Source organism: Gobio gobio (assembly GCF_949357685.1).
Source record: "Gobio gobio genome assembly, chromosome: 10".
In the NCBI taxonomy this organism is placed as follows: domain Eukaryota; kingdom Metazoa; phylum Chordata; class Actinopteri; order Cypriniformes; family Gobionidae; genus Gobio; species Gobio gobio.
In genome coordinates, this window is record NC_137116.1 from 12,852,052 (window position 1) to 12,871,224 (window position 19,173).

At 35.7% G+C, this 19,173-nt stretch overlaps 1 protein-coding gene across 1 annotated transcript in view; it reads left to right on the top strand.

Annotated features, from left to right (window-relative positions):
• Positions 1-19,173, top strand: part of pi4kab (phosphatidylinositol 4-kinase, catalytic, alpha b) — a 116,014-nt gene that overhangs the window by 68,022 nt on the left and 28,819 nt on the right. Inside the window, 8 exon segments of the mRNA XM_079826739.1 lie at positions 2,649-2,768; positions 3,797-3,889; positions 5,734-5,890; positions 8,247-8,374; positions 10,135-10,293; positions 14,439-14,590; positions 18,617-18,724; positions 18,804-18,931. Coding sequence (XP_079682865.1) covers positions 2,649-2,768; positions 3,797-3,889; positions 5,734-5,890; positions 8,247-8,374; positions 10,135-10,293; positions 14,439-14,590; positions 18,617-18,724; positions 18,804-18,931 — 1,045 coding nt within the window.

Consider the following 19,173-nt stretch of genomic DNA (forward strand, 5'->3'; position numbering starts at 1 on the left):
TCGTACGTAACTTTAGAGACGGCCCTTAAATTTGCAAATATCTAACGTCCAGCGTCAAACCAACTTTATGCCGGTGAAGAGCGACCGGTAAAGCTCCGTGACGGCTCGTTGGTCTCTGTAATGTTGGTCGCAATTCGTCAACTAATCGCAAAAATGTGTCGTGGAAGTCTATAATTATTTACAAGCATTTTACCAAAGCACAGCACATCCTGGGTCCTCCAAAAGTCTCTCCACCATCAAACATCGCTGCTCTTTATCTTATATAATTAATAAATGTAACGCTCTCTCGAAAAATACTTTTTTACTGTCATTTTTACCGTTGGATTTCAAAAAGGTTTGCAGTTAGGACACCTGTGGGGAGTTTTTTTCGAGGTAGGATGCTTCTGTAATACCCGTTTCCTATCCATAGTTAAGATGCACTTAAGAAATGTCATTCTGTAATAGCCTTTGTCCTAGATGCGGTCCTAACTAAAATTGCCATGGTTACCAAACAGATAAGATACAACCCCAAATCAGAAAAAGTTGGGACAGTATGGAAAACGCAAAAAAAAAAAAAAAAAAGTGATTTCTAAATTTACTTTGACTTGTATTTCATTGCAGACAATATGAACACAAAATATTTCATGTTTTGTCTGGTCAACTTCATGTCATTTGTAAATATGCATCCTTTCCTGTCATTCAGACCTGCAACACATTTCAAAAAGAGCTGGGACTGGAGCAATTTAGGGCTAGTAATGAGGTAAAATGGTTAAATAATGATGTGATTTTGAAACAGGTGATGTCAACAGGTGATTGTAATTATGGTTTGGTACAAAAGCAGCATCCAAGGTCTAATCCTTTAGGAGCAAAGATGGGCCGAGGATCGCCAGTTTGCCAACAAATACGTGAGAAAATTATTGAAATGTTTAAAAACAATGTTCATCAAAGAAAGATAGGAAGAGATTTGGATATTTCACATTCAACAGTGCATAACATAATTAAAAGATTCAAGGAATCTGGAGGAATTTCAGTGCGTAAAGGACAAGGGCACAAGCCTAAGCTGAACAACCGTGATCTCCGATCCCTCAGGCGGCTCTGCATCAAGAACCGTCATTCATCTAGAAGCGATATCACCACATGGGCTCAGGACTACTTTGGCAAACCTTTGTCAAATACCACAATACGTAGTTACATCCACAAATGCCAGTTAAAACTGTACTGTGCCAAAAGGAAGCCCTATGTTAACAGTGTCCAGAAGCGCCGTCGACTTCTCTGGGCTCGGAGGCATCTGGGATGGACCATCACACAGTGGAAACGTGTACTGTGGTCAGATGAATCAGTATTTCAGGTATTTTTTGGGAGGAATGGACGCCGTGTGCTCCGGACCAAAGAAGAAAAGGATCATCCAGACTGTTACCAGCAACAAGTCCAAAAGCCAGGGTCTGTCATGGTATGGGGTTGTGTCAGTGCCCTTGGCAAAGGTAACTTGCACTTCTGTGAAGGCACCATTAATGCTGAAAAGTACATCGAGATTTTGGAGCATAATATGCTGCCTTCAAGAAGACATCTTTTCCAGGGACGTCCATGCATATTTCAACAAGACAATGCAAAACCACATTCTGCACACATTACAAAGTCCTGGCTGCGGAGGAAGAGGGTTCGGGTTCTTGACTGGCCTGCCTCAGTCCCGACCTGTCTCCAATAGAGAATGTGGACAATGAAGACCCCGTACTGTTGCCCACCTTAAGACTTGTTTGCTGGAAGAATGGGACAAAATTACACCTGAAACACTTCATCACTTGGTGTCTTCAGTCCCTAAACGTCTTTTAAGTGTTGTGAAAAGGAATGGCAACATTACAAAGTGGCAAATGCTTTACTGTCCCAACTTTTTTTGAAATGTGTTGCAGGTCTGAATGACAGGAAAGGATGCATATTTACAAATGACATGAAGTTGACCAGACAAAACATGAAATATTTTGTGTTCATATTGTCTGCAATGAAATACAAGTCAAAGTAAATTTAGAAATCACTTCTTTTTTTTTTTTTTTTGCGTTTTCCATACTGTCCCAACTTTTTCTGATTTGGGGTTGTAGGAGATGTTTCTGTAATTCTGTTGTTTCTGTGCTGCCAATTCAAGTTCACCATTACTTAAGTTTGTCATCATAATTGTATTTATAAAAAACTTCCGTCGCAGAAGGATTTGTGGGTAATATTAGCCTCAAAAGCTTGCACAGATGTGTTCTTTCACCAAAAATAGTTTACCATCCGTGGTACTTTGGCAAACTAATTGATGTGAATTAAAGGTGCACTTTGTAACTTTTCCGTCCACTAGAGGTCGCCTGTTCAAAACAACAGGTGACTGTGGTATTCTTTGAATACCAGGTAAATACAAAAGATTATGTTAATCATGACTTTTAATGTTATTGAAAGAAGTCTCTTCTGCTCACCAAAGCTGCTTTTATTTGATCATATTACAGTTTAAAACTGTAATAGCTATTTCTATGTGAAGTGTAATTTATATCCTGTGATCAAAGCTGAATTTATCATCATTACTCCAGTCTTCAGTGTCACATGACCCTTCACTAATCATTCTCATATGAGGATCTGATGCTCCAGACGCATGTATGATTATTATCAGTGTTGAGTTGTGGTGTGAACTGTGTCCTCAGGAGTATCTGAACAAGCATCAGAACTGGCTGTCGGGTTTGTCTCAGCACACGGGTCTGGCGATGGCCACTGAGAGCATCCTCAGCTTCGCGGGATACAACCGTCAAAGCACGACGCTGGGGGTGAGAAAACACCCGTCCCGCACACATCCCTCTCGCACACACACGTCCCGATGGTAACCCATGCTGTGCTCTCACGGTAGATGGTAACTGACATGGTAACTGAGGTTTTTGGGCAGATTAAGGTAAGACGGTGGCGAGTCTTTAGGATAAAACCATCAATCGTGTTAGACGGGAAACTCCTGATTTATGCCACACACTAAATTCAAACACATTTGAAGCTTGACAGAACATCTGAATGTGTATATCATTCAAACATGATCACGGAACGCGTTTTATTTGATTGTCAAGTTTTAATTATAGCTCTTTTCATAATGCACATTGTTTCACAGCATCTTTAACCCTCTGGGGTTCTTCATCTATGGGTCACACTCAGGACCTACGGGTCAAAAATGACCCGGAGGGCGGGATTAAGATAAAAAAGATTAAAATCAATGAAATATATTTTGTTCAATAATACACACGAGTTGCTGTGAGGAAGATTCTTAGAAACGGTGTGTGTTGTGAAGAGTGTTACACAAATGATGCTTTTCTACATGAAGCTAACCAGATGTTTCTGACTGGATCTTAATTAAATGTGATATCTAACATTTCACCAGGTAATCTTGATAAATCCTGCATATCATATAATGTCTGTTAAGTTGTATTAAACGTGTTGTTTTTTGCATGGCATGCGTGTCTGTGCATCATTGGGCCGTTTTGTCATTCTCTTTGTTTGTGCCGTTACATCATTACGTCTCTGCTAACCCGCTGGGCTGCTAACTCATCTGTGTGTGTGTGCTGTGATTGGTTGGTCCTGGGTTTGGTGGGTGTGGCCTGCCCCCTCGCCCCAGGCAGCTTTTCCTCAGGTTGGTACTCAATGCTCCGTCTGTAACTCTTGTTTCATTTACACCCCCATAAATGCTTTTATGATAGCAGTGGAGCGGTCAGTAAAGTCCCACTTTGTAGATGAATGGCCACTGTGCATTAGTGATGTCTGCTGGGGGTGTTTTTATCTGTGGAGGGACTGAATGAGTCTCCATCACCCCCAGGTTACCCAGCTGACGGAGCGGCCCACCTGTGTGAAGAAGGATTACTCAAACTTCATGGCGTCGCTGAACCTGCGGAACCGCTACACCGGAGAGGTAAACGCCTTCAGTGAGGGAATCTCATCAAACCTGACTGGAACACACTGTATTACGGCTCCGTTTTCACGGAAAATTAAAATCAAGACATAAGAAATAACATATTTCTATTATTTTCCATAAAGAAAGTCTGTCTATTAATGAATTAATCTTTATTTATAATTTTATTTGCATTGTGACAATTATTTTTTCACAGAAACTTAAAATAAAGAAATAAGAAATACATTTTTTATATATATATCATTTCTTTTTTTTGTTACAAATTTTTTTCACAGAAAATTAAAATTAAGAAATAACACATTCTTATTATTTTCCATAAAGTCTATTTTTAGGACCAAAAGGAAAACTTTTTTTTTTTTATTAAATTTTTTTCATTTTAATTAATTAATTAATTAATGCATACATTTTTATTTATTTCCATTGTGACAATTCTTTTTTCACATAAAATTGTAATAAAGAAATAAGAAATAAAAGATTCATATTGTTTTCCATAAAGAAAGTCTATTTTAGGACCAAAAGAAAAAAATATATATATTTAAATGCTTATTTATTTATTTATTTATTTATTTATTTATTCATTAATTTAATTTTTTAATTGTATTTATTTTTTTTTTCATTAATTTTTATGTTTATTTATTTATTTGTATTGTGTCAATTTTTTCACAGAACATTTAAATAAAGAAATAAGACGTAACATATTAATGTTTTTTTATTTGATAATTTTTGAATATAATCTTTTTTATATACATATGTGTTAAAAAAATAACAGAAAATTTTAATTAAGAAATAACATATTCTTATTATTTTCCATGAAGAAAGTCTATTTTTAGAACCAAAAGGGAAAAAAAATAATTTACATTTTTATTTATTGTTTATTTTTTATCAATTTTCATTTTAATTAATTAAATACGTTTTATTTATTTATTTGTATTGCGACAATCATTTTTATTCACATAAAATTTAAATAAAGAAATAATGTATTATTTATGATCAAACAAAAGTGTATTTCAATTTGTATATATTTATTTATTTATTTTAATTAATGTATTTATGTATTTGCATTGTGAGAATTATTTTTGTAGCAATTAAGCAATTAAGCACAACTTCCCTCCATATTCTCATTACGGAAATGGGAAGAAAATGACTCTTATTCTGCAATTGATATCATATTTTAGTATATTTTGCATTCAAGACTTTATGCATTATAGTAGTTTTGTTGTACTGTTTAATTCATGCTGATTTACATAAAAATATTCTGTTAGGATTGGATGAGAAACGATAATCACCTCTGAGAATTACAAACTCAAAAGTGAAACATCCAGAACATTTATGAGGAAAAAGTTTGTCATATAAATAATATCATAATGCAAAATATTGTTTAAATTAGGGCTGTCAAAAGATTAATCGCATCCAAAATAAAAGTTTGTGTTTACATAATATGTGTGTAATTATTATTTATATATAAATACACACACATTCATGTATATATTTAAGAAATATTTGCATGTATATACATTTATATAATCTATAATATATATAAATATAAATGTTTTATCTATAAAAATACAATTTTTTTCTTAAATATATTCATGCTTGTGTGTGTATTTATATATAAATAATAATAATTAACAGAGTACACACACATATATTATGTAAACACAAACTTTTATTTTGGATGCGATTAATCGCGATTAATCTTTTGACAACCCTAGTTTAAATGGTATATAAATAAGCCCCATTTCCGTTCCTTTCTTTCCTTGTTTCTGGGGTGAAATATGACCTGGACGTGTCTGTGTCCATAATGCAAGGCCACAGCATTTGACGGTGTGTGTGTGTGTGTTGAGGTGGCTGGGATGCTGCAGTTTGCCGAAGCGACGCACAACGAGTCGAACCTCAGCAAACTCATGATCTCTCAGATGAGCAAAGCTCTGGACGCCAAAGACTCGGACGCCTTCATGCAGAACATGTTTAAGATGACCGCTCTGTTCATCAGCACTAAAGGTAGCGCACCGACCGCCACACACACCGCGTCGAACGCAGACCATGTTTGAGTGACACACACACTAGGGTTGTGCCGATGGACGATATCATCGTGATGCCACGCCCCCCATTGCGAGTCTTGTTGTGAGTGCGAAGCACACTAAATCCTTTTTTTATAGGTAAAAACTTTGCAGGGATTGAAAATTAAATTGAGAATATAACTAATGCATATATTCTATTTTAAATACTGTAGTCTATGCCAGATATAGTCTACATTTTGAAATCATAAACGAGGCTCAAACATCCATTTCAAGCATGCGTGTTTCTTTCAGCGCTTCCGTCTGAGAAACAACACACCACAGCCTGTTAAATATTTAAACAATTATCTGTAAATAATGGTAACCTAAAGAATATAAGAAAATGTAATATTATAAAAATAAATATATAATAATTTCCCCTCAATGATGCGTCCCCTCCGCTGTGATGAAACACGAGCTGGATAGACACCTTCTCAAATATCTTCGTCTTCATGTTTTCTCATGATCTTGCAAAGCAACACTTGTTGTAAAAGTTCTCAAGAGCGTATTTTATCTTCCACAGGATAAAGACATTTAAGCTATGTTTGATTATTCACTGCCAGAGAAAACGAAAGTAAAATGTCCTGTGTGTGTGAAATGCGCTATTCAAATAAACTTGACGCGCCTTACCAAGTCTAATAACAAGCACAAAATGTGTTAAATAAAATGAAGTAAAAAGGTAGCCTATTCGTCCTACATTTTTTTTCTACTTTCCCACAGTAAAGGAGGTGAATGGGTATAATAGACTTAATTATAAACAAACGAAAGGAAGAAACGTTTATAATTCCCTGCGAAATGGGTGCGACGCGAGTGAACATTTGAGAAAAGAAACGAGATGTCCATGTGGGATAAAATTGACTAACGTTAGGCCTATTGTTAAAATTCACGCAAATCGCAAAACAGAATAAAAAAGCTGACAAATCTTAAATTTGGCTCCGCCTACCTCTCTCATTCGGCATGAATCCATTCATGGCTGCGAATTTATTTCCTTTGTAAACAAAGCTTTGTACTTCACTCTGTATTATTCACGTAAAACAGCATTACCATACAAAATACTGACGAAATTATAGTTTTAAAGTAGAAAATGGTATTTATGTAAAGAGATATATTAAAATAAAAAGTGCACAACTCTTCTTAAAGGGTAAGTTCACCCAAAAATGAAAATTCTGTCATTAATTCCTCACCCTCATGTCGTTGGACACCCGTCAGACCTCTATTCATATTCGGAACACAAATGAAGATATTTTAGTGTAAAGCTGATGCTGAGAAAGGCTTCAGTTAGGCCTCCATTGGCATTCAGTACATTCACACTCCCAAGACCCATAAAAGGCACTAAAAACGTTGTTACAAAGTCCATCTCACCACAGTGACTCTACAATCATTTTACGAAGCGACGACAATAGTTTTTGTGCGCAAAAAAAATCAAAATAACACCTTTATCCAACTTGTTCTTGTCTTCCGTGTGTGTCTCCACGACGCATGCGCGAGAATATGACGCAGATCCGGCGCTCGGGAATCCATGAAATGCACACTTTAGTCCCATTTTGAGAACTACGCCGAGACCTAAAGCACGATCAATGCAGAATTCAACAGCTTAGACACGCGCGTCTTCCTCTGCTTGTAAACAAATCTCTTCTGGGTCATGTGTCCGAACGCCGGATCTGCGTCATATTCTCGCGCATGCGTCGTGGAGGCACACACGGAAGACAAGAACAAGATGGATAAAGGTGTTATTCAGATTTTTTTTGCGCACAAAAACTATTGTCGTCGCTTCGTAAAATGATTGTAGAGTCACTGTGGTGAGATGGACTTTGTAACGACGTTTTTAGTGCCTTTTATGGGTCTTGGGAGTGTAAATGTACTGAATGCCAATGGAGGCCTATCTGAAGCCTTTCTCAGCATCAGCTTTACACTAAAATATCTTAATTTGTGTTCTGAAGATGAACGGAGGTCTGACGGGTGTCGAACGACATGAGGGTGAGGAATTAATGACAGAATTTTCATTTTTGGGTGAACTAACCCTTTAAGTGGAAGGAAGCTACTTTTTTCCCTCACGTGCAACCTAGCGCGGATGAGTCATTATTTGGGTTAGAAAAATAACGAAATTATATCGTTTTTAAGTAGAAAATAGTATTTATGTAAAGAGATGGTAAAATACAGATATAGTACATTATATATTTGTATTAATAAAAAAAAAAACGACGATATCATCGTCCATCACGATGTTTTACTGTAAACATCGTCAACTGCCAATTTAGGAGACATGGCCCAACCCTAACACACACTCGTCTCTGTCCCAGACTGCGATCTCCAGCTGCTGCATCACCTCTGCGCGTCTCCTCTGAAGATGTTCACGGAGCAGGGCATGGAGACGGCCATCGCCTGCTGGGAATGGCTGCTCGCGGCTCGCAGTGGAGCTGAGGTCCAGGTAACCATCACTAGAGCAGCATCACCTGCTGTGAGGACGCTGTGTTCATGACGTGTGTGTGTGTGCATAGGCGTCGATTTCGGGGGGGACGGGGGGGACGCGTACCCACCAGATTTCGTCATGAGTCCTTTTGTACCCACCACTATTTTTTTTTTTTTTTTTTAACCTCGAGTTCAATTTTGCGGTGAAGCATTGCTGACACACACATATTATTTTTTCCACTCAATTGTGTCGTAATAACGATATCTTATGTCGTTTTAACTACATCTTTTCTCATAATAACGAGATCTTATGTCGTTTTAACGACATCTTTTGTTGTAAAAACGTTTGAAAAGCAGAAGCAAGCTCCGTAAAATAGGCTCTTCCGCTGCCTGTATCAGTGGCAGTGCCCATAACACGAAATTGTTGTGATGGATTGATGTAGCCTGCAGTTCTTAACAGCCATGGGTAGCAGGTGCCATGGACCGCTCATGATTTAGCGTAATGACGGACCCCGGTGCAGCCACAAATATCATAATTATCTATAGGCTAGGCCTACTGTAATTGAAACATTCAAGAAATGTATTAAAAAGAAAGACGCTTTCAGCCTTACTCAAAGTAGAGCCCTACATTTCTGCCCGAGCCCGACGGGCCCCAACTTTTTTACGCCCTAGGGCCGGGCTTCGGGCCAATTTTCCAGTCATAGCCTACCTCAGACGCGGGCCGGGCTTCTGGCTTTTTTAGGCTATAGGACGGCGCTATGCAACACGCATCGCCGCAAATGAGTAAAGCAAGCCAACACGCAAACTGCCACAAGTGAAACTGAAAATAAGCTACGTTTTAGATGCTCAAAAGCACAATCATCTTCATTAAAATTAATGAGACTAAATGCTCTTACCAGTGTTTAGGTCGCTCGTTCTCATAATGCGGTCTTTGATGTTGAAAAGAGCTGATGAATAAAATACTCATATCGGTTGATTTCGTTGACATGAACTCCGTTAATGTGCATATAGCACGGGAATTGAAGATTGGATATATATATTCATTTCGCGGAGAGGTGTAGCCTAAGGTAAGACAACCAGCATGTTTTTTATTTTTAATTATTTGTTTAGATTGTGTAGCCCGTTTTGTTTGCGCGCGCCGTTGCGATCTGCCTGCCTCATCTTGTCAAAAATGCCTTTTTACTGTGATGGTGGTGATAATAGGCTAAACGTTTAAACGATGCTTCAAGTGTTTTTTATGGATTTAATAAGCAAGACAAGTCAAGTGTTGATTTCAGAGGCTAAAGTGTTGGGTTAACTCACTTTAAAAAGCAAAAACTTTAGTTTAACAAACATTAAATGCTTTAAACATTTTTCTAAATTAACTTAATAAAGAAACAAAACGAAATATATCTACTTTGACATTAAAAACAAAACTGAACTATTTTAATGGCTGTAACTAATGTGTAATAGGGAGGATAAAAAAAACACGGGCTCCAGTGGGACTCTGATAATGAAGTGGTAAAAAAAATTGCAAAAATGAAAAATATTAAAGAATTCGCGGGGCGCTTTCGTTGGCATGAGTAAGATAGGCTATAAGACCCGCAATATGTCTCTCATCTGACATTTTTATTTATTTACATTAGTAAGCTACAGGACATAGTCTTTCAAAACATGACCTGCGCGAAAGAGAAAAAAAAATGTACCCAGCACTTCTGAAAATGCACTTCTGAATGCGTCTCTGTCCCCAGCACATTTCAAACCAAACTGACGCCCATGCGTGTGTGTGTGTGTGTGCAGTTCATGCGTGAGATGGCGGACGCCTGGCAGATGACCGTCAAGCTGAAGATGGGCTTGTTCTCTGAGACGGAGTCCGAGGCGGATCCTTTGGCTGCTTCAGAAGAGAGTCAGCCGCTGCCCCGTCCCCCCAACGTCACACCGCATTCACTCTGGATCGAGGTCTGTGTCAAAACCCTTTTAAAATGCATTTTTATGTGCCAAAAAAATATATGGTGTTGATTCACATGGGTTTTACAGCTTTTAAATCACATTAATTCATTATTAACCCTCTGGTGCTCTTCATTTAGGGGTTGCATTGGTTGTCTTCGCGGTCATAAGTGACCGGACACCTAAAAATGAATCTTCCTCCAGCCCAGTAAAACCAATGCAATTTATTTTTCTTCAATAATATTATTTTCTTTTTAATTTTGTATTTTGAGATGATTTGATGGTATTTTTTAATATTTATGCAATAATTATGGTCTATTTTTGCCATTGAAAATTATTATTATTATTATTTATTTTAATTATTGCAGTATTTCAGGTTAAAATAGAGACTAGGCCTTCAAAATAATTGTTTTTGAAGGCAGATTAGCGCCCTCTGTTGGAATTATTTAAGAAATCATGCAACCATGTGTGTAATCACTAGAGCTCTCTATGGAGAATTCCCTAGTCCTGTTTTGAACACATTTAATAATTTTTTTTGTTGTTGATGGATTTGAATATATATTTAAAAAATCTCAAAAACTATTTATTATAGAGGTTTAGATATTTTTTTGTTTTGTTAGAAATATAGATTTTTTTTCTGTGAATTTGTGTTTTTGCAGATTTCCCATTAATTTCCTATGGTGTCATTTTTGACCGAAGAGCACAAGTGGGAGTATTTTTTTTATGACCACTTAGCATGCTCGAATCATGCCCTCAATTTTTTTGTGTGTTCACATACCTAATGCTAGTTTCATATTCTGATGAAGCTGTGATTTTAAAACATTCAAAATGTGGTTCATAGGCTCAGTTTTTCATAGGTTTGGTGTATAAGTGGGCATGTTTTTGTGAAATATCAAGACACAAATGTGTATAATGACATGGGTATTACATAAAGAGGGTGAAATATGAGGACGTTCCCCATGTCCTCACTTTTCAAAATGCTTATAAATCACACAGAATGAGGTTTTTTTCACAGAAAGTGAACTGCACAGTCTCCTGTGATGGGTAGGTTTAGTGTGTGTGTGTGTGTGTGTGTGTGTGTGTGTGTGTGTGTGTGTGTGTGTGTGTGTGTGTGTGTGTGTGTGTGTGTGTGTGTGTGTGTGTGTGTGTGTGTGTGTGTGTGTGTGTGTGTGTGTGTGTGTGTGTGTGTGTGTGTGTGTGTGTGTGTGTGTGTGTGTGTGTGTGTGTGTGTGTGTGTGTGTGTGTGTGTGTGTGTGTGTGTGTGTGTGTGTGTGTGTGATGGGTAGGTTTAGGGGCAGGGGCAGTGTAAGGGGATAGAAAATACGGTTTGTACGGTATAAAAACCATTACGCCTATGGAATGTCCTCACATTTCACAAAAACAAACGTGCGTGTGTGTGTGTGTGTGTGTGTGTGTGTGTGTGTGTGTGAGTGGATGAGTCAATATCACACTCTTGATGTTTTAGAGTGTCACCCCTTCACTGCTGTGTACTTTTTTCAGCATTGTGGCCGATTTGTAGATTGTACACATAAATATTCTGTGAATTTTTGTGTTTTTGGCGATTTCCCATTCATTTCCTATGGTCGGTCATTTATGACCGAAGACAATGAACACTACTTTTTTTTTTTTACGACCAATTAGCATGCTCGAATCATGACCCCAATGTTTTTGTGTGTTTACATACCTAATGCAAGAAAAGTCACCAAGTTTCATATCATTCCGATGAAGCTGTGATTTTTAACATTTCAAAACAGAACATTTTGTATATTCATTTAAAATATGAATCATTGTAGTGTCTGAAATGCAAATCACATGGCAAGTTCCTTTTCCATGTCTTTGTGTTGCCCTTTTAGTCCAATTCATATAAACGGACACTTTTCTATGCGTTCAAACACCCAATTTTCCATAAGGAGGTTTTATGTTTTGTTTTTTTACTGTAAAAATTATCTGTATACATTATATAACGGTTTACGGCTATATTTCTTACTTCATTTTGCAATTGGAGAGGGAATTGATACTTTTAAATGTAAATTTGCTGGTCACACAACCTGACATTTCAAACTCAAATCTAACAGGCGTTATCTTGGACACCTATACAAATGTTTGACCATATGCTCAAGGTTATACATACACTTTTTTAATCAAATACACATTTTTATAATAATAACACATTTTCAAAGTTTTCCAGAGGTCGTGCACCTGACATGATAAGTTGAATCAACCTCATCATTACTCAAAAATGTCAGATTATCTGATATTTATGGGAGGGAGTCTAACATTGTTACTGCATCAAAGGCTCCTCTGGGGTCTTCTGTGTGATGTCATGAGCTGTCACATGGTTTTCTTAAAGTAACATTGCATAAATGGCATTTTTATGTTGGTCACTCCTCCTGACATTTGGAGAATCATTTATAAGGAATTTAACATATAATCATGCCAAACTATTTGCTTAAGACTTTTACTGATAAAATGAACCTTTTTATTGTACGTTGGGACGGTCGCACCACCTGACATTTTTGCTCTTTCAAACACCACAACTCAAAAAGTCAATTGCATTTTTTTTCTAATAAAGGAAATATTGTAGATGAATTTGATATATGACATGCATTTATTACAATTCTTTTTAGGAAAATAATGAATTCGGACACTAAAAATACATGTCATGTCATTGACCCTTACATGGTGTGCAAGACAAATCAAAGGAATGAAAAACTCCAATTAATGCTGATTAATGGAGAAAAACACTTTTGAGAAAGTTTTATGGTTTCAGAGGCCAGATCTCTTCTGGCCATACAGTTCAAATATATTACAACAACGTGAAAAGCACTAAGGCAGTTGTTTTCAATGTTTTAGATGCTACAGACTCCCAAATATGATCATTCTCATATGAGGGACAGCGACCCCCATTCTAAAATCTATCTTTTATAAACATCAAATTTATACACTGAGAAATTAATATTATAAATAAAATACAAATGATTTATAATATTTAAAGTTGCATAATTTTTTAAAGGTATGATTCACCCAAAAAATTAATTCTGTCATCATGTAAGCCTAAACGTTTGTGTAATAAATTATGTTGAATAAAAAAGACAACAAACATTTGAAAGCTATTTTTTGTAATGTCTATTTTATGCTTCTCATTTGAACACAATAATGACTTTAAATTGTCTTTTTGGGGTAATTATTCAACCAAATAACTTTTTGAATCATTTTTATTTATTTTAATCTATCTTAATATTTAAAAAAATATATTTAAATTGTTTATATACACTGAAAAATAGTTTTAGTTTCTGTGAAATTTTTTTTCTCTGCTAACTATAATAATGTGCTATATAAATATGTTAAATATTTATTTATTTAATTTGAATCTAATTCTTTATCACATTTAGTTTTTTTTTATTTAATTTCATCTACTGTATTTAATAGATTAATAACTATATTAATCACATTTTTATTCATTTATTTATTTTGCTTTAATTTACTTATTTATTTTATTATTATTTTAACCTTGTTTTTTTTTTACAGTTTTTCTCTAGAATGGGACCCCAGTTTGAGACTCCCTGCACTAGGGGACTAAAGATATTATGTTTATTATGTATAAGTTATGGCACTAATATATGACCAACATCTTAAACCTCCATATGTGTCATTTGAATCATGCCAGTGATGGACATCAGATGATAGTTCTTAGGTTTATCACGGTAGATAATTGAAGATATCACCACAAAATCAATTACTAACTTAAATGGACAACTATTGTAGGTACATCCAACTTTACCTGCTTAAATACACTCATCTCAACTGCTTGATTGTTTATAAAAAAGTTATCAAATCTAAACTATCCAGCTCTAAACTTCTCAATGTGACTACAAGGCATTAGGATATTATAAACAATAACATTATGAATTCCCGATGTACAGGAAATAATACCTGGCACGTTTTTCCACATCTTTTTTGACTCCTCACTTAATCGGACATTCAAACGTCAAAACACAGAAATGGATTAAAAGATGATAATCCAAGAATTAAACGTACGATGTAATGAGGACATGACAGCAGTGTATTTCTTTTTGAACACAGCCATCAATCATGTGTCATTACATTCCTCATATGAGCGATGTTTGTTCTGTGTGTGTGTGTGTGTGTGTGTGTAGTTTCTAGTGCAGAGATTTGAAATCGCCAAGTACTGCAGTGCGGATCAGGTGGAGATCTTCACGGTTCTCCTGCAGAGGGCGCTGTCCATCAGTGTGGGCGGACCCAAGAGCTGCCTGAACCGCCATGTGGCCGCTATAGGACCCCGATTCAGGTCAAGCGCATTAAACACCATGACCATGTTTTACAGCCTTTACACCATAAACTATTGCTTGTATATCTGTGTGTGCAGAGGCGAACCAACATTGAGTGGGGGCCCCAGGCAAAATTAATCAATGAGACCCTATTAAATGTTTTTTTTTAATGTAAATATATCTTCGTTATCTAATTTTACAACATACAAAAAGTAGTCAAAATACATTTTTTTTTTTAATTTTTAAAACAGTAAAGTGCTTTTTGTTTAATTAACAAAATGTCCATCTTTATCTTCGTAATTTAAGATACAATACAATATCTTCAAAATACATTAAGCTTCATATTGATAACCAATTGTCACCTTAAAAATGGTGCTTTGTGTGGTGGTGACAGGAAAAATCCATTCTCCGCATATAGAAATATTATCATTATAATGTAATCTTTATTTTATTAGTTTATCAACTAGCCGTTAACTCAAACTAATTTAATGTAGAGGAGAGGGATATACTAATTAGCCTACTAATTAAATAATGGCAACTAAGTAAATGTGTTGATTAGGTCTCCCCCCGACTAAAGATTTTTCTAGTGGACTAGTCGTTCATTTAATTGCACATTTTAGCTAATTAGGCTGCTTAAATATAAAAGCTACTGTGTGCATGGAAGCGGCGCGCACGCTGGCGAAAAGCACCGGCAAAAGTAATAATTATAAATGAGTCGGAAAAAAAAACAAGGAGACATTTTATTTGTTTATTATTAAACTAGTATTTTCTGAGTCCGTGTCGGCTGGAGAGATCAAGCTGACGATGCTGCCTCTCATATGGACGCGCCTTTAGAGAGAAACGCACTTTTCATACGAATTACATAACCAGAGAATATTTTGTTTTCGATTTGAATTTGTTTGTTTAAAAGTACACATTTCAAGCTTTCTATAGGCTAGATATGTTGGTAACACTTTATAATAACTATACACAATGAAGCATTAATTAAGCATTAGTAAATAGTTAATTCATCATTTATAAAGCATCAATAGACATTAATAGGCAGTTTATAAATACAGCTATAAATGCTTTATTCTTGATTTATAAGCATATCTATAATGTGTTTAATAATTGTATTTTCATACTTTATAAATGATCAATTTATCATTTCTAAATTAAGTATTACATTATTTACAAACCAGTTATTTAAGAGTTGTCAGTGGTTCATCAGATCATTTAGAAAGTGTAAGTAAAGGATTAATAAACTATTTAAATGTACATTTATGTGTATTTATACATCTTATTATTTAGACATGTAGTAATAGTTGCTAATTGTGTTAATAAACGCTTTATTAAAATGTATTCCTACTGTGATTTAATGATTAATTCAGGTATTTATAAAACATTTAGTAGTTGTCAGTTAACTATTTTAGTGAGCTCATCTAAAGTGAGGACTATTTATGCCTCGTAAAGCTTTACAAAGGGGATATAAAGGCTCAGTTCTCTTCTTAACATAAAAAAGGAAACAAACACAACACAGAGGAATATAGCACATAGAAATGTTTATTTCAAAATGCAAAAATGGAGACTATACAACTAGTAACTTAATATCTAAAATTAACGTCTTTAATGTTATAGAAAATAATATTCCTGTAGAGAGCCAGAAAACATGACTGCAGTCAAATGAAACTACGTCTCTGCAATCTGATATAAAAATACATTTCTGTAAAGTGTAAACATTGCTGAATAAAAATTACAGGAGTGCCAAAATACAACAAATAAAATTTTGATAAAACAATAATAAAATATTTTGCATTGTCAAAACAGTACTGACTTTAAAACATTAGAGAACAGCAGTGCAGAAGAGAACTGAGCCTTTTATATCTCCTTTGTAAAAGCTTTACGAGGCATAAATAGTCCTCACTTTATATGAGCTCACAGAAATAGTTAAATGACAACTAGTAAATGTTTTATAACTACCTGAATTAATCATGAATTACAGTAGGAATACATTTTAATAAAGCGTTTATTAACACGCTGAGTAACTATTACTATATGTCTAAATAATAAGATGTATAAAGGATTAATAAACTATTTAAATATACATTTACTTACAAAGAAAGAAAGCGTGCATTCTGTTTGTTCTGTATGACCATAAATTATGGAGTATTTTAAGTTGTTTTCGCTGTCAGGAAAAAATATGCCAGTGACCGCGCCGGCGCCTTCATGTCATGCAAGCGCGCTATACTTCAGCTTCCACACTCCACACAAACACTTGGATATGTGCCGAATAATAACGCATATTTATTAGGGCTGGGTAAAGAAATATTGATTTATAGATTCTCACTTTTATAAAACAATATCGATTCTTAAATCCCAAGAATCGATTATTCATCCTGTTTTCAGTTAATGAATGAAATAAACATTGTAGCGCCTCCCATCCAATAAATCGCAATAATCTTTGTGCTTTATTGCTATTGATATGAAACACAGTCTCAGATTTCAGATTACGTCTATTTTTTACGAAATTCAAAAGCATAAATACCGCTCTGCCGCAGCTCAGCTCAAGAGAACCGGCACATGAACTGATCTTCTCTTCCGCCTTAATACCAGTTACAGCGCAAAATTAAAATCTAAAAGTGTGTTAAAAGATAAAGGACAACTTACTGAAATCCGGTATCATGTCACATAGAATAGCTCAAGTGTTTTAACCGCAGAAAGACGTAAGTAAAATGGCTAGTAAACAATGGCATGTAACGTCATTTACCTCAGAAAAACCATATCCAGTGTCCATAAACTTGTTAGTCAGAGAATTTTGTTAATTATACGCACCACATTACATAGGCTATTGATTGTCATGTTTAATGTTCTTCAATATTTAATGCATGTAGCCTATGAATAAATCTGGCAAGTTTTTATACAGCCAAATGTTTATATTTAAAAAAACTAATTGGAGTAGAAATATGATTATGTAATTGTAAAGTTAATATTATCTTTATATTACTTTATTATTATAAAAAACTAAAATAATTTAGTGTAATTTAAGTGTTTGTATACAAATCAGTTCATTTTTACCTTCAATATTAGTAGGCTAATGTAGTACCACCAACTGACTCCCATAGTTTACAACATTAGTTCAGAGATTTGTTTTCCTTGAGAAAATTGGCCATGTATTAGATTAGATTAGATTCAACTTTATTGTCATTACACAAGTACAAGTACAAGGCAACGAAATGCAGTTTAGGTCTAACCAGAAGTGCAATAGCAGCAAGTGCAGGATATATACAATGGTTGCGTAAGTGCAGGACATAAAAATGTTCTGAATATATATAAATATGTATAAGTAGAGAGATGGTTATTACTATAAGTAGAACTGAATTTACAGATGAATATATACAGTGAATAAATATACAGATGGCTATTACTATAAACAGAATTTACAGGTGACTATGTACTATGAATAAATATACAGATGGCTATTACTATAAACAGAATTTACAGGTGACTATGTACTATGAATAAATATACAGACGGTTATTACTTGAACAGAATTTTACAGTTAGAGGTATACAATAATATTATATTATTATACCTGATATATATCTAAAATAATCAATATTGAATTGAATCGAATCAAATCGAATCGAAAGCTTGTGAATCGAAATCTAATCGAATTGTGAAATTTGTGTCAATACCCAGCCCTAATATTTATCTAGGTTAACATTAGAGCGAACGGCCAAACCAGACGGATAAGTTCTCTTCATGCTTAACAAATCAAATCCTGCATTTTCTACAGTTTGAAGAAGGCGGCCGATGCGAGGTGGTGAAAGCATTAGCAGTGTAACGAGAGAGGGCGGCCCCACTAAGGGGGATGCAGAGATGTCGCTGCATGTGTATATTACTATTTCTGATTGTTTAAATGAGCAGCCCTCGGGGGCCCCCTCAAAATGCGGGGCCCCAGGCAAGTGCCTGCCTTGCCTGCCCTATTGCGACGCCTCTGTGTAAGTGCACATATTAACACGTGGTATTGTTGTATGTAACCACTGGTGCTGTAATTGTGTATTTAGGCTCCTGACTCTTGGTCTCACTCTTCTGCACTCTGATGTTGTGACCAATGCCACCATCCGTAATGTCCTGAGAGAGAAGATCTACTCCACAGCCTTCGATTACTTCAGGTATGAACATCCACACCAGCAGGGGAAGTGTGTCGCTCGTCTTTCAGCAAACTGAATGTGTTGTGTGTGTGTGTTTCAGTGTGGCCCCACGATTCCCCACTCAGCCGGAGAAACGCCTGCGCGAGGACATCAGCATCACCATCAAGTTCTACGCGTGTCTGCTGTCAGATAAGAAATATCTCACAGCCATTCAGCTCGTCCCGCCAGGTAACCACTGACGTTCATATGAATGCTCTTCAGCTCAAATGTCTTTGACATGTCATCCTTACATTCACTCATGTTCACTCTTGGCATGTTTTGGTTGGATTAAAACGACCCTGGTGCAGTGGCTCTGTTAGTACGCTTCATTTGAGTGTGAACGCTGCCACCAAACAAGCGGACAACACCGCTGAAAAGATGGGTCTTCAGCTCTTCTGGGAAGGCTTTCCTCAAGGTTTAGGAGTGTGTTT